Consider the following 18,523-nt stretch of genomic DNA (forward strand, 5'->3'; position numbering starts at 1 on the left):
CAGCTTCTCTCTTTGAATATGTACTCTAAGAGTTCTTTTTTCAGTATGGTGTGTTGTCCGAGTGAAAATATTCTCCAAAGTAATGACATCAAGATAAAACCAAGATAAAGCTCTGGCATTATTGTGTTTGGCAGCATACACAATATTTACAGTGAAATTGAAAAGGTCAAAACTAACCTCATGGAAAAATGCAAACACTCAAAGGTTGTAAGAAATGATACGCAGGTTAAACTTGTAAAGCAATTCTAACGTCACTTTGTAAAGATGTAAATTCCCTCATAGAGGACTCATCAAATTCACTCTAGTCCAAAAGCTTGTTGGGTGGCAGGAATAATGATGATTAAAGTCTGAAACATGAGTAAACTCCTTTACAGCTACAAAAATGGGAAGAAAAACCTTTAGCCAAAATGCTAAAAATAGACTCATTTTGGTGAAATGAAGCTGTTTGAATAAATGAAACTCATCGTTTTTATCGAAACCATGTGCAGTGTGGAGTGGGAAGTCGTGTAGAAAGGTCCTGAGAGACTTCTGTTTGCTTTACATCAGTAAGGAGAGGGGAGAGAGAACGCAGAGTTTCTTTCCATCTATCTGAGACTTAGCATAAGTGATCAGCAAAGTGACGATGGAGGCCAACCTGTGCTGGCTGCTGGCAACCTGGCTCCCCCCGTGGTCCCTGTGAACGTTCTGGAAATGCAAGACCAGAAGTCATTCAAGAAACTGGTAAGTTAAGTAGAGTAGCAGAATCTTTGCCCTGTAAAAAAAGGAAGAATAGAGAGAGAGAATGAGACAGAGATAGAGAGAGAGAGAGAGGGAGAGAGAGAGAGAGAGAGAGAGAGAGAGAGAGAGAAACCCCATCTAACACTTCTGCTGTGCTGGTCTGCTGAAACCACATCTTGAAACCAGGTGTTAAAAATGACCCAACTCAACAGCGAGAATGGCTTTGTAGATAAGTGTATTTTGTAATACTACCCGGAAACTGCAGTCACATTTAGATAGACCATTCTTCCTTTCTTCTTGTATGAAACTCTTGCCAAGACCAGATTTAGGTTTCGGTGGGTCTACCTTGATAAAAAAACAAAACCAAAACGAAATACAGAATACTCCACAGAACTGGTTACAATTTACGGAGAGGTGAATTCTAAGGGGTTTCCTCAGGCTTTGGAAACTGGATAAAACTAGGTCAAAGATAAATCTAGCCATGATTGTTGGTGCGAGCTGCTTTCATAAGGTACAACTTGTACATGTTTGAACATCATACCAATAATGTTGTTTCTGGAAGGACTTTCTCCACGGACCACGCGCCATGGGGATGGCATCGTTTCCTTCACTGTCCTCTTTGGTTCTTGTGCCACCATTATGGAGTTCTCCACAACTCACTGGCCTCTCACCTAGTCTGTTGGCTTCATCAGATTTAATCTTTGAATTAGTTTATTCCTCACCTCCCACACTCAGCTTACTCATCTGATGGGAGAGAACGAAATCTATGAAACTACGCAGATAAGTTTGCCAAATGTTCTCCTGCAAAACATGCCTTAAGTGATCCATTCCCCCTGCCCTCACCCTGGACTTTCTTGGATTCTATTAGAAATAATATTAATTTTTTTGGACTACAAGGTTGATGCTGTATTTTCTGAACTTAATCAGCAGCAGGTGTGCTTGGACTCCAGCTAGGGCGCTGCCCCTTCCAGGTAAGGTCTGAGGAACCATCGGACCAAGCGGAGAGGGTGCATTTCTGCATAGTTCAGTATTTGGCCTAGTTTCTGGGTGGGCAGGTCCCTACAGCAGCAGCTCTTGCCCTAGAAAGTGGCCACAGTACCCATAAGTCTAGGGCTATTTTAGGACTTAGAAGACTCTGTAACTTAGGGCCACAGATTAATTTTTAAGTGGATTCTGCACTCAGATTTCCCTTTGCCCACTGCCTGGGCATAAGCTCCACCAGGAATGAACACTCCAAGCAGGGAGCCCAGCTCAGTGGGTTCCATGGGGCTCAGTGAAACACACATCTTGCCTTCTGTTCTCAAGAGTCACTTCATTTCTCTATGTAAGTGCTGAATTAGTATTATTTCGCCCATCTGCGGGGTGTGTGTCGAGGATTAGGGACAGGGCTCGTGGATGACCATGGAGGAATGGCACACTCTTAGAGCTGAGCGGTAGGATACATTTGTCTATGCCTTGGAGTTTGACTGGATTTGATTCTAATTCAAATGTCAGGCATCAGACTACATCAATAGCAAAGACTTCCAAAAGAAGTTATTTGGAGGTTAAACATTGACAAACACCTGCTTTAAATGTCCATCCTGAAAGCGTAGCTCCTAGGCCAATTCCTTCCCCACCTCCGACACACACCCACACCCACACACGAGGTTTAATGGAAAGTGCCAACAGTGGAAGGGTTAAGAGATGACAATGTCCTCTTGCATCTGCTCTGCCTGTTGCAACTAGAAAAGGTTGAGATTAATCTTCGTAAAAGCAGTCACATTGGAAAGACTAATGTGACTCTCACCATAACACTGGGCCCTTTATAGCCTGATGTCTAACTACATTGGAATGTTATTCTTTCCATTGCCTTTGTGACTGTACTTGGATTTGAAACTACTGGGTCTTGTTCCAGTACAAAACTTAATCTGCCCTTTCTTTTACGGACTTCAAAACATCCAAATCTGTCTTATTCTACAGGTTTCCACTGAATCAAAATGCGAGGTGCATGTTTTACCAAGTGCCTTTGTCCCCTTTCAGAGTTCTAGCGAGGAACCCCGGTTCACAGGATAAAGATGAATGGCCAGCACTGAACTTTCCTCAGTGTCCCACCGTAGGGCCCTTGCCCAGCCTGTGGCTGATAGGGCATGTGCCAGTCTGAGGAAACAAAACATTAGTTTTGGAAATCTGATGGTGCTAAGCCTTTGATCGCCAATTTCTAACTGTCTTGAAAACCTTTTTTGCCTTCCAACAGTTGCACACTGTGGTTTTTTGTCTGTGCGAGGTGACTTCACAGCACCAGCACTCTCTATGCGGGGAATGCATTCATCTAGCACCCAAACCACCTACCGACTTCCGGCACCTCTTATCAGCTAAGCCATCGGCCACGAGCTGACATTTCAGCATTCAGAAGCTCCCCACTCCCACCTTAAAAAAAAAAAAGTGACAGGAGGAGAAAAAGGTTCATTTGGCAATAGTTTGCTCTTGCTTTTTGGCCTGGAGAAAGACATTCAAAGTGGTAAAAGATTGTTTAGTAACAGCTGGCGAGCACCAGGGTGTGAGGCTGATTTTCAGATATGACAGGCACTTACAGGAATGCTGCCAGATACAGCTGTTTAAAAGCTTTAATAAACAGCAAGTCAATACTAATCTTTGCCAAATTAATCTTTTCCCTGACAGCCCATCAGAGCAATTATGCTTAGGCTTATTGTAAACACACAATTGTCAAACAGGGACGCTGCAGCCTTTAAAATACTGTAGTTTGGTTTAGTCTCTCTTTAGAATGATTGTTTTTTTTCTTTCTGTATGTAGAATTATGTCTTTCCATTTCATTTCCAGTCACTATTTTTTTTTCTGGCCTCATGTCAGTGTGAATGAAATTTCACTTTCAAATGTCTTTGCTAGCAAGCTGTTAATAAAATGTGAAATGACGACAGTTGAGGACGCGTGCTGGTGGGTTCGGGTAATGAGGCACAAGTCTGACCAGTGCTGACATATGACACGTCACTGTCCTCAGGGGTCTCCAGGTCCAGAGCAAGCACTTCGTCTTCACCTCCTACCTCCTACAATGTAATCTGGTTCTGGATACAAAGGACAAGATGCTGGCTGCGTAAGAAAAGAGAAAACAGTCTCATGTCGCTGTAGACACACGTGTGGCAGAGCGTGTCTATCTTGCGTTAGAAGTGACCCCTCCCTCCCGCAGCTCCCAGCCTCCCTCCTTCGGGACCGTGATGTCAGGCGGCTCCCACGCTCTTTGCACAAGCAATAGTCTTGTGTGAAGATTTGGAAACTTGTCTGTGAGGGAACGCTCTTCCGTGCTGGGACCTGGTCCAAAACAGACCTAGGGAAATCTCCTTTGAGCATCTTTAAAAAAAGGACGGTTACCAGGGGGGAAATCGGGGGCGGGGGGGATAAACTGGGAAATTAGTGCTGACATAGACACACTGCTATCTATAAAATAGATAACTAATAAGGACCTACTATATAGCACAGGGAACTCTACTCAATACTCTGTAATGACCTATATGGGAAAAGAATCTAAAAAAGAGTGGATACAGTATGTGTATAACTGATTCACTTTGCTGTACAGCGGAAACTAACACAACAGTGTAAATCAACTATACTCCAATACAAAATTTTTAAAAAAGTTAAAAAAAGGAACACTTCTTCTCATCCTGGTGTAATTTAAATAGAGTCCAGGATATAGGGTCTTTTATTTGTTACAACAAGTCTTACTTGCACCTGGTAATTAGAAAAACAACCCAACATCCTGTTCATCAATGTTTTAATTTAGCATTCTATAAACTTGGCTCCTGAAATTTCTCTCCTGTGCTCAACACTCCCACTTGTCTGACACCTTTTTTTCTCCTTGGCTTCTCATTTTCTCGATGTGACTAGTGTATATTCCATCTTTTATTTTGTTTGTAACTAGAAACTCTTGTTTGATTATGTAGACCCAAAGAATACAGCATAACTCATTCTAAAATTCCTTCTTTCAATCTTTTTGTAACCTTAGGTTGCAAAAAAAATTCTAATGAAAAATTTCCATTCTTCTTCACCTCCCAGTTCTTGTCTGTAATATTTAATTCCCTTCTATATTTAAAGAGCTTTTAAATGATCAAGGAAACACCATAGAACTGCTATGTGATGAGGATAATTTGTGATGTGCCACTGACTTTTCTACATATCATTGCATTTATTGTGCACCTACTATGTGCTATGACATTCCAAGTTGCTTTGGAGGTAAAGAAATAATTCTATCTTAGGGAAACAGATTTGTACTGTTGGGTGACTCACATGGATTCATCCATTAGGTGACTCAGGGTAATAAATGTTTGGGGATTAAACTTATGATGTGAATTCTGTACCTTGCCTTGCCATTATTTCAATGTTCAGCCATCAGCAAAACAGGTGAATTTCTCTGTGTTTCTGTAGTTACCTTAAAATGAGAGTTACGAATGGAATAAGAAAATGCATATCAAATCCCCTTTCAACAAATAAGCATTAAGAGAACATCTGTGTGTAACAAAAACTTTCATGTTCCAGCAGATAATCTATTCATTACAAATTTCCACATAAATTTTTTTAATATAACAAAGAAATAGGACGTTTATTGGGGTTTCCTGGAACCTGGTAATTTGAAATATTCTTTGTTTAGTTGAACGTAGCTGTCTGGGACTGACTGGAAGTGGGGCATCTTGTAAACAAACACAACATTACTTCTTTGAGTCTTTTCTCCTTGGACTTTGTAAAGAACTTCTAACTAACTCCATCTGAAATCATATTGACGTTGCATCCAAAATCCCATTGTCTCTAGTTCTCAACCACATTGGGTGGAACCGTATGAAATTGCCATTTTTGTAGGTAAAGGGGTTGTATATAGGCAATTTCATATGGCTAAATCTAATTACCTTCCAAACACGTGTGGCAACTCTTTTGCAAAAGGCAAAAGGTCCACAGGAAAGGTAAATGGATTGTTGATGCGCCTATTTTAAATTTTGAATTCATAAATTTAAAAAATTTCTTAGCAATGAATCTGAGTCAGGACACACAGTTCTTTGTTGTCATGACCGCTGATGGACCACTGATGCCTCAGTCAGAAGGGACTCCTTTCCTTTAAGGCAACAAGGTAAAAACAATCACAGAGACCAGCTTTCATCCTTAGCTCTGTTCGATAATTTGACTAGCTGAAAGTCATTATTTGACTGTTTTTCCATTGTCAACTCATTCACATTAGAATGGGAACTGGGATTTTAGATTATTCTTTCTTGTGGATGTTAGAGAGACAACTCAACCTCTCCTAGCCGCTGTCACACCTTTTTGTCTTTTTTCTTTTCTAATGAGTTATAATTTTGACTTTGGTGTGTTGGAAAAGATATTCTATGATCAGCATTATTGTTGAGTCTCTCAGAATGCTTTTACTGGAGGTCCCAGGATCCTGCAGAAGGCTACATAGCAGGGAACTCGGTGGACACCGTCACTGTTCCCTACGGTTACAAGCTAGTAGCTGCTGGGCTCAGGCTGGATTCTGGCTTCCTTAAAAGTAGAGGATTTCTCAGGCAACACCTGACAGAGGGTGTTCTCAGTGTTTCAGGAAGGAACGCCTGTGGCTGGGGCAGCTGTTCATCCTTTCTGTGTCCAATCGCTTCTGCCATGAAATTTATTTGGGATCCCTCATCTGGCTGGGTCTGTCTTTCAGAGACTGATGGATATCCAAATAGAATATGGTCATGCATGGTCAGAATTTTTATTTATGATGTTTTCTTTATTTATTTTTTACTGTTTTTGGTATCGAGTTTCAATACTCTCTCTACCCTGGTTGCACACCTGCTCTAGAACAACTGTAAACAACATTGTACTTTCCTGTACAACCCACCTGTCAAAGTCAAAGCTGGTTGTTCTCACCCCGGTAATTACCTTCTCAGTTTAGACTTAACACAAGGGCAAATGTTACTTTATCATAATATAATAAATAAAAGACATTAGGTAATTAGTAGTGCTGGTATATTTCTAAAATACTAAACAAACAATAAACTGTGAACTTAATCACATGAGTTCTTATACAGTTTCAAGACAGGAAAATTAGAGCTCTCAGCTATAATCATTTTAATAATCACATTGGATCTGCATTATTTATTTGTTATTACATGCTCAGCTGATTCAAGTTTGTACAATGCCTAAAATCATTCCAAAGCAAGCATACCTTTTGTCTTTTTAATTCTGACTGGATTACACAATGCATATATTTGTATTTAGTTAAATTGCTAAGTTTATTTCACACATTCCACGAAAAAGACATCAGCCATTCTCTTGATTTCCAACCAGACTAGCTTTCTTGATAGAACCCTCTGTAAGGGCGTAATTTGCTCTTTTTGATTTAAAAGCTATGCAAACCTTCAGCCAGATTCTCAGTGCTTTTTGTTCTTTAGCAAATCTCTAGTACCCTCAGAATTCTCTTGGAAGACCCAGGAATTCTGGAAAGATAGTAGCTTGTAGAGGCACAAATGACAGCAAGAACCTCAATTTCTATCAACGGTTTTCAAATTGGGACTGCTTCCCCTTTCCTTTTTCCTGTCTGGTTACTCACCTTTCATTTTTAGATATATTCTTGACAGTATGCTTCCCCTTTCCTTCCTCCCGCCCCTGGTTTAATTCCTAAATGTTTTCTGGGTTTTGTGAAAAGCATGCAGCTTGCAGAACTTGATTGATTTGACTTTAATTCTTTTTTGCGGGGAGGGGAGGGAGTTTACAGATTGACTAAAACCAGCTGAGAACCAAGAAGCCACCTTTTTCTTTCACATAGGGACCCATCTGTTTAGTCTTGGAGCCTATGCGACTTTTAGGGCAATTCTCTGTTCTATTGTATGAAGAAAGTTCTTAAATATCATAGTTTTTTGTTTGCGTCAACCAAAGAAATATAGAAATAAGGGTTGGTTACTTTAGTTTGCTGCTAAAATGAAAAGTAGGTTTGGCTTTATTCACTGTAAAAACTAAATAGTATTCACACCAAGGGTGAATTTTTCTTTTTTTTTTTTGCCAGCAAAAGTTAAAACATCAAAGAAACCTCTTTCAAATACTAACAAATTTACTTACAAACACCTATATTTATTATTTCATAAATAGGCGCAACAGTTTCCATAAAAAAAGATTAAATACAGACACAGTATGAAGAAATAATGATACAGAGCCGTATGTAAAGGTTATAATTTAGCTGTTTCCAATCTGTTTCTGCATCTAATAAAATACCAGGTAAGCATTTGGCAGTTTTATACATAAAAGGACTTAAATGACATTTACTAACCATTACACAAAAAGTGATACAAAAAAGCAATTTTCCTGCAGTACAAAATAAACGTGTTTGCACTTCCCTTCACACTAGTTTCTTTTTGTCTGATCAATGAGACAAAGCCAATTTGTTTTTAAATGAAAATCGTTTGGGAATACGGTTTTTTTTCAAATATTTTGAAAATATAGAACTATTAGTCAGTTGTTTTAAAAATGAAGTAAAAATATGAATGTTTGCCAATTTAACCCCTATTGTGAAATCAATAAACTGGAATGAGCCAGTTTCAAATCACAATTTAGCTACAAAAACATTCACATTTTATACTCTAGGAGAGTGTGACATAGATGCTATTTACAAACTTGCTATGACTGCTACATCAAGCCATTTAAAAAGTCTTTAGTAGTTTCATATAAACACCCATTATGAAAACCAATGGAAAATCCAGGACTTTTATCCAAGACATCTATAGTTGCTAAGGCAGTTACTATAGCGCAGCACTTCACAGCAAAAAACCAACATAAAATCTGAATGGTCCAAATTTCCTTCAGGGAAGAAGAAAAACAATGTCCATAAAGGATTAAAAAAATAATAAAGAAGCATGACTATTTCTTCCAGAGTGGGTGACCCACAAGCTCAAATGGTCCTAAGTGCTTAGCAACTTGTATTTTTCTAATAAAATGGAGAACTGCCTTGACTATACAAAGCAATCCACGGTGAAAAGACTTCCCTGAATGCCTCAGTGGAAAGAAGAGGTGTTCGGATTTTCAGGTAAGGTACAGTGCTTTGTCCCTCTGCATGCCCCTGTGCGAAGAGAAAACAGACAAATGATGCCTCGTTAACAGGACAGCCTTGCTACAGGTGACCAAGGGGGACGTGTCCATCTGCTCTAGCTTGAAGGGTGGAGTTGGGCACTGGGAAAGTGCACAGTAAAAGCCAACAGGATCTAAAGGCATTTATTCTTGGAATGGTTGGAAGGATGCTTAAAAATTTCTGCTTTCGTGAACATGCAACCGTTCTCGATTATCTTTTGGAAAGCAGGAAGAAATGACGGATCTTTCCAACGACCAGAGAGCAGGGCACAACATGCCTGCTATAAGAGCTGTCTGCCACCAGGTGGCGATGGCTGGCCACTTACCCACTACTGCAGTAGTCATTCCATTCCACGGGCTGGGCGGGAGGATTTCTGCACCCAGAGCGCACGTACTCCATGGCCTGGGTGACCACTTGTGCAGCTGTAGACGTAGGATTGATTATAGTCTGATAGTCGGGTGGAAGATTAAATCCCTGAAAGGGAAAGCAAGTCCACAAATAAGGATCAAAGTGCCTTTTTAAGAAGAAAAGCACCTAAATATTTATCCATTGTTTGCAAACACTCCTGCCTTCTTGCTAGTGTCCCTGAAAGGGCAGGCTTATCCCAAGGACGCAGAAAACTTAAAACAAAGATGGAAAGGAAGTGCCCACCACCCATCCTTTTTACCTTTCCTTCATTTAACCGTGTGTTAGAAAACCTTGAATTATACTCTTGAGCAGATACATTGAATTTAGAAGCAATTTAAAATTTAGAAAAGCCAACTCAATCAAAACAAAGGGAAAAGGCCCTAAACCCCTCAGAGCTTATGTTTTCTATCAAACCTAAGGATACATTAATAGTTAATCCCCAGAATATGCAACAGAATCTTTTTTGAAGGATCCAGGCAGCAGGTGGCTGAGTGTTTTATTAGACTACACCTATTCACACATTGTTCTCAAAACCCTTTTTCTTCAGTCAATCACAAAGGGACCATCTGCTTCTTCTTTTATTTGTACTTCTTTCTCAGCTAAAAATTTCAACCAAAGCTTTTTAACAGTTGTTGGACTAATATAGGGAAGGAGATTCAAAACAACTTGCCAGTGGAAAACACAGAGAAGGAAAAGTATAAGACAGAGCAAATATTTTTTAATTGAAAAGTCTATTAACTGGCAAATAATAATCAGACTTCAGGAAGGTTCTTTTAATACACTGGTATGGTGAAGTGTTGACTTTTAATCCTTGCAGAGCTATTACAAATTCAAGGACAGAATCTCTGAAGTAGACAGCTATATCTGGTAAACAAAAAGCATTATACGCTAAGATTTATTTTTAGCTTATCTGGTGAATTCAAGAGCAGCGTAAGCAAGCTTTACTGGAAATGACCAAAAAAGCGACTTAATTAATCGTGTGTCTCTTTGTGCAGCAGCTTTCATACATGGTTTTTAACCACTGAAAAATCAAGGGATTTGAAAACAAATCATTCTCTATTTACTTGCAGGGAGCTTCTTTTGAAGGCATAATATTGTTGAGATTTTTACCTTTTTAAAAAAATTCAGCAGAATGATCAGAAAATTGATTTTCAACTGAGGCTATTTCCTTAGACTTTCATTCATTTCAGGGTACCTTGGGTAAAGACTCAAAGACATCTATTATCAAATGTCCTCAATTCTCAATATTGGCTTTAAGATATTAATTTATTTTCCATTCAAGTGATAAAGACTTCAAGCCAATGTCCATGCAAACTCCCACCAAAGCTGCTCATGAAAGACAAATCATTGAAAAGTGGAGTATTCAGCCAGCTGGGCTATTTGACCTCACACAGACTAGAAGGAATAGAATGTTTCCTAAACTAACAACTGGCTGGTGGGAGGTAAGTTTGTTTATGCAGACACCACCTGCAGCTCCAGCCATAAACATTTTCCAAAACAGGGGGGTGAGAAGTGAGAGGTATATAACTGGATATTTGGTTCTCCAGGCCTTTCCAGGCTGACAGCCTCTCTTTCTCCAGACCATCCTGTACCTCTGTGACACAAGGAGTTTCACTGGCTTCGGCAAACTGTATTCGTTTCATTATGGTCCCATAATGTCTTTATGGGGCTTACCGTCCAGCTTTCTGGACCTCTTTCCCGAGTGTCTCACGTGATGCTGTGTGATGCTAGGCAGACAGCAGGACAAGTCCCCAGAGAGGAGCCTCGCGCCGACTTTTATTTCAGCCCCGTCATCAGGGCTGCCCAGTGACCAGAGAGTGTTTGTGCTGCTTACTGGATATTCTCAGGGTGGAACCCACAGTAGTGGGTCAATAAATCATGTGTTCCAATAAATAAATTTTAACATTGACTATTTGATGCTAATCTTGGAAAGGCCTGGGGAATATAATTGTGTAAATACCGAGGCTTTCATATCTTTTTAATGTAAAGTTCTCCACATTGGATTTTTGCACAATCAACAAAACGTAACCTAAAAGTAAGTAAGTCTCAAAAACAGAGTAGTTGAAAATATCTCGCGTTGAAGGTATGGAAACATATGAGAAGGCAAAAAATAAATAAAAATAAATCAACCTGCTTCCACCCAACGCCACACAATCAAAAAACGGAAATGACCATTGTTTTTTTTCCTATTCAATGAACATGGTCCCTCAAACTTGGGAGAGAGAATATCAGGAGAACATTAATTTTTAAGTGATCAGTTTAAGATTAAATGGGTAACTTCAGTTTATAAAACCAAAATTATGCGTTATCTACAAAGCTCAAAGATTTAAAATTCAGCTAACTTCAATGCCTAAATTTAAGATCACTAGTATTAAAACAACCAAGGACCAAGAAAAATACAAGCAAAGCCTGAAGACCATTATTTTACTTGCTTTCAATTTAGAAAATGAAACATTCTTCTGAAGACTATATTAAGAGAGGCTGAGGTCAAACCCAGAACTATGGACGTTTTTATTATTGATGTAAATATGAAACAACAATGATGATATAAATTTTTGAAAAACTGTTTGCTTAGCAGTCTAATTAAACAAGGCTGAATATTTTGCATTTTAATGCTCAAGAGAAAAATCACCAACTGTTTTGTAGCATGCCTGGAATTTTAAATTTCATTTTCTGGTGCCAGATTGAAATAAAAATAGGAAACATGATAAAGATTAATTTGATGTCAGAAGGGACATTTGCTCTTTAATTAGATTTCTGTAGCCCTAGCAGTTTTGTTGTGCCACCACAGCAAGTCCTAAAAAAGCCTGCAGCAATACCAAACAGTGATCTTCATATCCACACTTTACTGGGAACTAATTTCATTTCCTGCCTGTCTGGAGAGGTATTTTCAACAGGCATCAATGTTTTTGTCTTCACAACTGATTTATTCATCAATCTCAATGTGATTTTTTTAAACCTTTAAATTATACCCACATCCTAAAGCAGCTGTTTATTACACAAGGAAATTGAAAATCTGTCTGTGTGATATCATACAAAGATTTTTTTCTTAAGGTTATAAAGGAAGTTGACAGATATTAATGATTTTTTTTCCTCTTAACCTCATTCGACAATATAGTGAACAAAAAAGGGAAGAAAATTGGACCAAAAAAACCCCAGGTCTATGGGCTTACTGTATAAAATATTATTCCAGGAAAAAAATAAAAACAAAAACCTATTACTCCTGCTGGACTATACAATCATTTTTGTAGGATACATTCATTTTCAAAAGGATAATAAAATAACTAAAGTAATACTGAAATATGAAACTTTACTTTAAAAATAACAGGAGCCGTTAACTTTCTTTCTCCTTCTCTCTTTTTCTTTGTTTGGTGTTTGAAAATGGGAACATGGCCCCCGTGCCCAGGAAGCAAACATTGTCAGGATAAAGATGATGAACCAGACAGGTCGAATCCCATTCATTAGCTCTGCAACCACAGGCTGAAGACCCCCTTGGATGACATGAACACTGGCCCCACAGACCGCTGTGACTGCAATAAGCTGAGGGGCATGGAGCGGCGATGGACTCTCTGATCCGGACTCTAGGACTGTCACCTCGCTGGGGCTTCCAGCCCCCTTACCCTTCAGGATCCTCCTCCAGTGACCTACCCATGAATCTGACCTCACTGCCCATCACTCTCCCTTCCCCACCATGCTCCCCACTGGCCTCCTTTCCACCTCTGCACAAGCCACGCCCCTCCCAGTTAGGCCCTCCAGCCAGGAGCCCCTTCTCCTTGCTCCTGTTCTCTGCTGGTACCCACCCTTCCCACCTTCTGATTCTTGAAGGCTGCTTCCCCTTCTCATCCACCTGCTCTTGAGAGGGGCCTTCTTCATCCATCCCGGCAAGAGACCTGCCGTTCCTCCACACACCCTGCAGTTTGCCCCCGTTTTATTTTTTCCATGGGATCCTAGTAATTTATCTGTTTATCTTATTACTACCTGCCACCCGCCCCCCCACCCCCCCGCCCCAACTCTGATGTGAGCTCCATGTGTGCACAACTCACTCAATTTCTAGAGCCTAGACAGTTCCTGGCACATGTTAAGGGGTTCAATTAATCTTTTTTGAATAAATGAAAAGATTTAAAACTTCCAAGGATTTGAGATTCTACAAACTAGCCTGTAATTTCTCCCAATATTTAAACTTTTACTACTAATTTTTTATTCACTCATTTGTTCATTTGTCCCTTCAACAATTATTTTATTGACTATCTACAATGATCAAGGCATCGTTAAAAGTGAGTTTAGTCACTGTGGTCTCTGCAGCTGTATTGCCTCTCCATTTTGGGTTCATGCCATTTTGTCTTCTATTATTAATGTAAATTGAAATCAGGTCCTACCGTCTCAATAAGAACACTTTCTGAGATACACTAATAGAACTGACTTAAAGATTGATGAGTAACTTGTCCAATGTAATCTGTTCTATTTTTTCCTATTCAGTTAAGATTCTATACGGAAAAACACATCTCTTGAGTTTCCACGTGTGGCCTTATATGCAATTCTGAAATGTTGGTCATAGCCAGCTCATCTAAGGTATGAGTATAAATGGAAAATGAACTGCCTCTGAGTGGATAAATTAGTAGACAGGTGTTCTCTCTGCACGGAGCTCTGGCCCTCAACTTGGGGAGGGGACCGTGACTTCTGTATTCTTTTCTCTGAGGACAAACACCCCTCACTACAGCACCGTGAGCAAAACACGGGCCCTCAGCCGGGCGGCGCACAAGGCAGGACGCAGCCCACACGACTGAAGGCCAAGCCCCTCAAGGTATCAGATCTTCACTCAAACACTATTGGTTCATTAAAATGCAAGGACACCCAAAGAGTGTCCCTTTTATTGAGAGTAACGTCTGATGGAAAGAATGGCAATTGAACCCTTTGAATATCACTTGCTGGTCACAAACCCCACTGTAGACAAGGCAAGATGGTGGAGGTTGGCTTTTCCCCAGTGGGTCGACAGCCAGTCTGTTGACAGGTAAGTCAGTTGTCTGAGCTTTATCAATATCCTTGGCTTAGGGACCAAAGAAGACTTCAGTAAAGAGATGAATCCTTTGCTCTCCACAACCATTTAATCTCAGAACTAACTAGGATGTAAAGACCCTCCCAATTCTTAGAAGAAACTGTTAAGAATTTATAAGAATGATTAAGAGTGAGAGGCAGCAGGCCTAGCGTTTAAGAATCCAGGCTCTGGGCTTCCCTGGTGGTGCAGTGGTTGGGAATCCGCCTGCCAATGCAGGGGACACGGGTTCCAGCCCTGGTCTGGGAAGATCCCACACGCTGCAGAGCAACTAAGCCTGTGTGCCACAACTACTGAAGCCCGCGTGCCTAGAGCCAGAGCTCCGCAACAAGAGAAGCCACCGCAATGAGAAGCCCGCGCACCGCAATGAAGAGTAGCTCCCGCTCGCCGCAACTAGAGAAAGCCTGCGCACAGCAACGAAGACCCAACACAGTCAAAAACAAATTAAAAAAAAAAAAAAAGAATCCAGGCTCTGATCGCTGAACAGAGTTGGGTTTGAATTCCAGCTCTGACCTTACGGGCACGTTACTCAACTCTGCTGAGCTTGAGTCGCCTCACCTGTGAAATGAAGGCAACGTCAGGACCTGCGCTGTAAATTTTCTGAAATTAAAGATGAGGTAAGGTAACGTATTAAGGTTTGTCACTGTCACCTCTTGGAAGTCCTGTCTATAATGACAATACTAAAAATGAATTTACTACATTTGACTGCTCTTTCTGCCTCCTCTCCACCCCACTGTGGCAAAGTCTAGGCTCAAATTCCACAGAGGGCTAGATATCGCTCCCACAGGAAGACTATGCTTGCATATTTAATTACAGCTCTGGGACAACAGAGTCATTGGATTATAAAAGTGAGAGATTAGTTTGATATGTTTTGTAGGCTTTACCTTGATCTATTTTTTTTTTTTTTAATATTTATTTATTCATTTATTTGGTTGCACCAGGTCTTAGTTGTGGCAAGCGGGCTCCTTAGTTGTAGCTCCTGGGCTCCTTAGTTGTGGCATGTGAACTCAGTTGTGGCATGCATGTGGGATCTAGTTCCCTGACCAGGGATTGAACCCAGGCCCGCTGCATTAGGAGTGCGGAGTCTTATCCACTGCACCACCAGGGAAGTCCCTTGATCTATTTTTTTAAAACAAGTTTTCAGGATTTTTAAATGCTTTACGTTCAGTTTACATCATTTGCTCCTTATTCTCAAATTTTAAAATAACACCAAAATCCAAAAGGAAAACTTGATTTCAAAGAAAAGTTAAGATAAGAGTGCGCACAAATGGTTTCCATAATTGGGGTGTGGGCAGGGAGGCTTCCAGACCTCCTGTGTTTTCTAATCTATGTAGAAGCCAGGTATCCATTTTTAAATAAAACTCTGGTTAACATTTTCATTTCTTAGGACTCTTAAGGGTGTACCAAATTTGATATTTCTGACTAGAAATAGTGGGCCTGATTTCATGCTGCAGCATTTATTGGACTCAACGGGCATACCATCAAGACTTTCTCATTTCCAAACAACATATGCATATATTTTAAAGGTAGACTTCTCAACCCCAAAGAGATCTTTAGCAGTAGTGGCATCTGAAAACAACAAATGTACTTTACTCAAGAGGCAGAAAACAGGAAAGGTGATTAGAAACACGAAGCAAAATGGGTATCATGGGAAAGAAGTTAGGGATTATGAAGAGCAGAAGCTCCTGTGATTGTATGAGGCTGCCCAATTCACCCCCTGCAAATTAACTTCCGGGAAGCAGATATTTGTTGAAGATCTGCCATTCTCTCTCCACTTAAACAGAAGAACGGACAAGCCCCCCACCCCGCCCCCGCTGGATGAACGGACCCTCCAGCACCTCTGAAGGGGAGTCAGTGCGCGGCGCGGCATGGCACGTACCTGCTGCATGGTGGGGGAGTGTAAGGCGGGCTGGACCTGCATGGGGAGCTGGGTCCCAAGGGGCTGCTGCATGTTGAGATGCTGGTGAAGAGGTGGGCTGATCTGCAGGGGAGGAGGGGGGGACACGGCCATGTTTGCTATAGAGACAGTCACTGGCATTTGGTTATTGGCCTTGGGGGCTATGCTCCTGGGGAGACTGGGATGCATGGTGGTTAGGTGAGGGTTCATTCCTGGTTGTTGGTGATAGTGAGAACTTAGGTACAGAGCTGAGTGGGCCTGGCTGGGCCCAGGGAACACTGACGGCGGCTTTGAATTGATCAGCTGCGGAGGCTGAGATGTCTTCACGTCAACAGGTTCGCTGTAGCTCTGTGGAGGAACAAACAAGAGCAGAGTTAAGAGACGGACACACGGGTGTTGCTTTTTCTTAGGAAGATGCTCTGTGAGTTCACTCGTGAACGTTCATGTGAATCAACACCTGTTACTACTCTTGACTCTCAAAAACTCCTCCTTCATCATTTGCCACGTGACTTTATGCAAGTCAGAGCTCATTTCACCTCTTTTATAAAATCTAAAACAACGTATGATGACATTTTTTTTTCTTTGCTTAAATGCTAAGCTCTAATTTGGTGACTTTTCTCATCATCCAAAGAGAGATAAAAAGATGAGGGGTGGGGCGGATGCCACCAGTGCCCTAACAGGAATTACCAGCCAGTGCGGCTCACTTGGAAAGGAAGTCACTTCTGGAGTTCTTCTGTTGATTGTATGTTTAGTTTTTTATTTTTCCTTTTTATATGCTCCAAGAGCCCTGGCATAGATATTTGCACAAAGAAACAAAGTTGGTTGATGGAACTGGATAAGGAAGAAAAGAGTTCAAAAATACCTTTCTGAAGTCATATAAAACCACATTAATATATCTTCAAAGTAACCATAGAACACATTTTGATTTTTTAAAGAGTTGGTGATGAATTATCCTCAATAATGAACTGGATAAAAATAATCTCTCTTAGAAATTTTAGACTCCATCATAAATTAATATAATTTTGCCCTAACTTTTTTCACACCTTCACACGGTCATTTCCTAATAATCTTTTAATTGACTTAAAAACTAGTCATTTCAGTGGAAGCTGATAAGCGTCAAGAATGAACCCCAAAGCATTTCTTCTTGGGCATGAACCTGCCTACTTTTGGTGAGAGGAAGAGGCTGATAAACAAATGGTGAAAGGTGAAACCAGCTGGAGAAAGAAAATGCTGAAATGTCCTTCTGGAGAAAAAAGTCACTTGGTCAAAACAAGGTCTTCAGGATGCATCTGTGCCCTTGTTCTGTGCCCTTCATGTCACGCTTCTTCCGTTGATACGTCAGCATGAGCTTCTTGTTACCCAGAACTGTAGGGCCTTCCTGGGCTCCCCTTGCTGGGTCTCCGCACAGCACCGTGGACAGACGGGCACGTTCACGAGTCTGGCTCATCATGCACAGCGACATGAAACTCCGCGTGTGAACGTCATTGCACAAGGCAGCCAGCAACGCAACTCATTTCCTCCCAGCAGTGTAGGAAAATGGAGTGAGAGCCACAGTGAGAACGGTGCTGCATGTGTGCTGAGCGGAGGAGGCCAGGCTGGGGTGAGCACTGGTGGCCTCACATACTCTCCCTATAGGAAGGACACAACTGCCATCTCCAAAAACATGTCAGCCATGGAGATGTGGGGTCCTGTGAGACTCTGATTTTACTCCAGGCAGAGTAGATAGTAAGGTGAACCCTGAAGAATTCAAGCTCCTCCAAAGAATCCTCTCATTATAATATTTTTCTCTGTGTTAGTAGTGATGCAGATTTTCTGAAATAGGAACAGATATTCAGACTCCCTGCTTTCCGCATTAACATGAAAAAGGTCAATAACTGTTCACAAAAATTTTCAAGGGGAGGCTTTAGACCAAAGAAGCTTTATGAAATGTAGTACCTAAAAGGTGCTTTCAATTAAAAAAAAAAAAACTTAAGTCATTTTCTTTTTTTGGTTCCATTTAAAAATTCTTATTGTTGATGTGCAGAGCAGTGAACAATTCAAGGAAAAGGTCAAATGGGTTAACTCAGGCTGTGTAAACAGTGACTAGCTTTACATCAGAATAACAGGTACTGCAGTGATACGCCTCAAAAATCATTCCATATATGCCAAGAAGATTATGTGCTTATTGTGTGTCTGTGCGTTTAAGCCACAAGGCAAAGTGTTTTCATTGTTTGCATTTGCTCTTCTTTGACCTAGCACAGAAGGGCTAATTTCATATTTAGTTACATACTGCATCAGCTTCATACAGGAAAGGAACAATTACACAATGACCAGATAGATACAAAAATTAATACATGTTCGTGTGTCTTCTTTTTTGGCCTTATAGTTGCTTTAATTT

The 18,523-nt window shown here is 40.7% G+C and overlaps 1 protein-coding gene and 1 long non-coding RNA gene across 2 annotated transcripts in view; one reads left to right on the forward strand and one right to left on the reverse strand.

The window, feature by feature from the left end:
* Positions 1–401: 401 nt before the first annotated feature.
* LOC137751464 (uncharacterized) lies at positions 402–13,331 on the forward strand. The gene is made up of 2 exons (XR_011070802.1): positions 402–720; positions 12,606–13,331. It is a non-coding gene; the product is annotated as an uncharacterized lncRNA (long non-coding RNA).
* Positions 7,823–18,523, reverse strand: part of TOX (thymocyte selection associated high mobility group box) — a 296,786-nt gene continuing 286,085 nt past the window's right edge. Inside the window, exons 7-9 of the mRNA XM_068526067.1 lie at positions 16,129–16,494; positions 9,117–9,265; positions 7,823–8,782 (exon numbers count right to left, since the gene is read on the reverse strand). Of these exons, the coding sequence (XP_068382168.1) occupies positions 8,746–8,782; positions 9,117–9,265; positions 16,129–16,494 (552 nt within the window). The 3' untranslated portion in view covers positions 7,823–8,745. The remainder of the gene's footprint in view (positions 8,783–9,116; positions 9,266–16,128; positions 16,495–18,523) is intronic.

Source organism: Eschrichtius robustus, chromosome 17 (genome assembly GCF_028021215.1).
Source record: "Eschrichtius robustus isolate mEscRob2 chromosome 17, mEscRob2.pri, whole genome shotgun sequence".
Lineage (NCBI taxonomy): Eukaryota > Metazoa > Chordata > Mammalia > Artiodactyla > Eschrichtiidae > Eschrichtius > Eschrichtius robustus.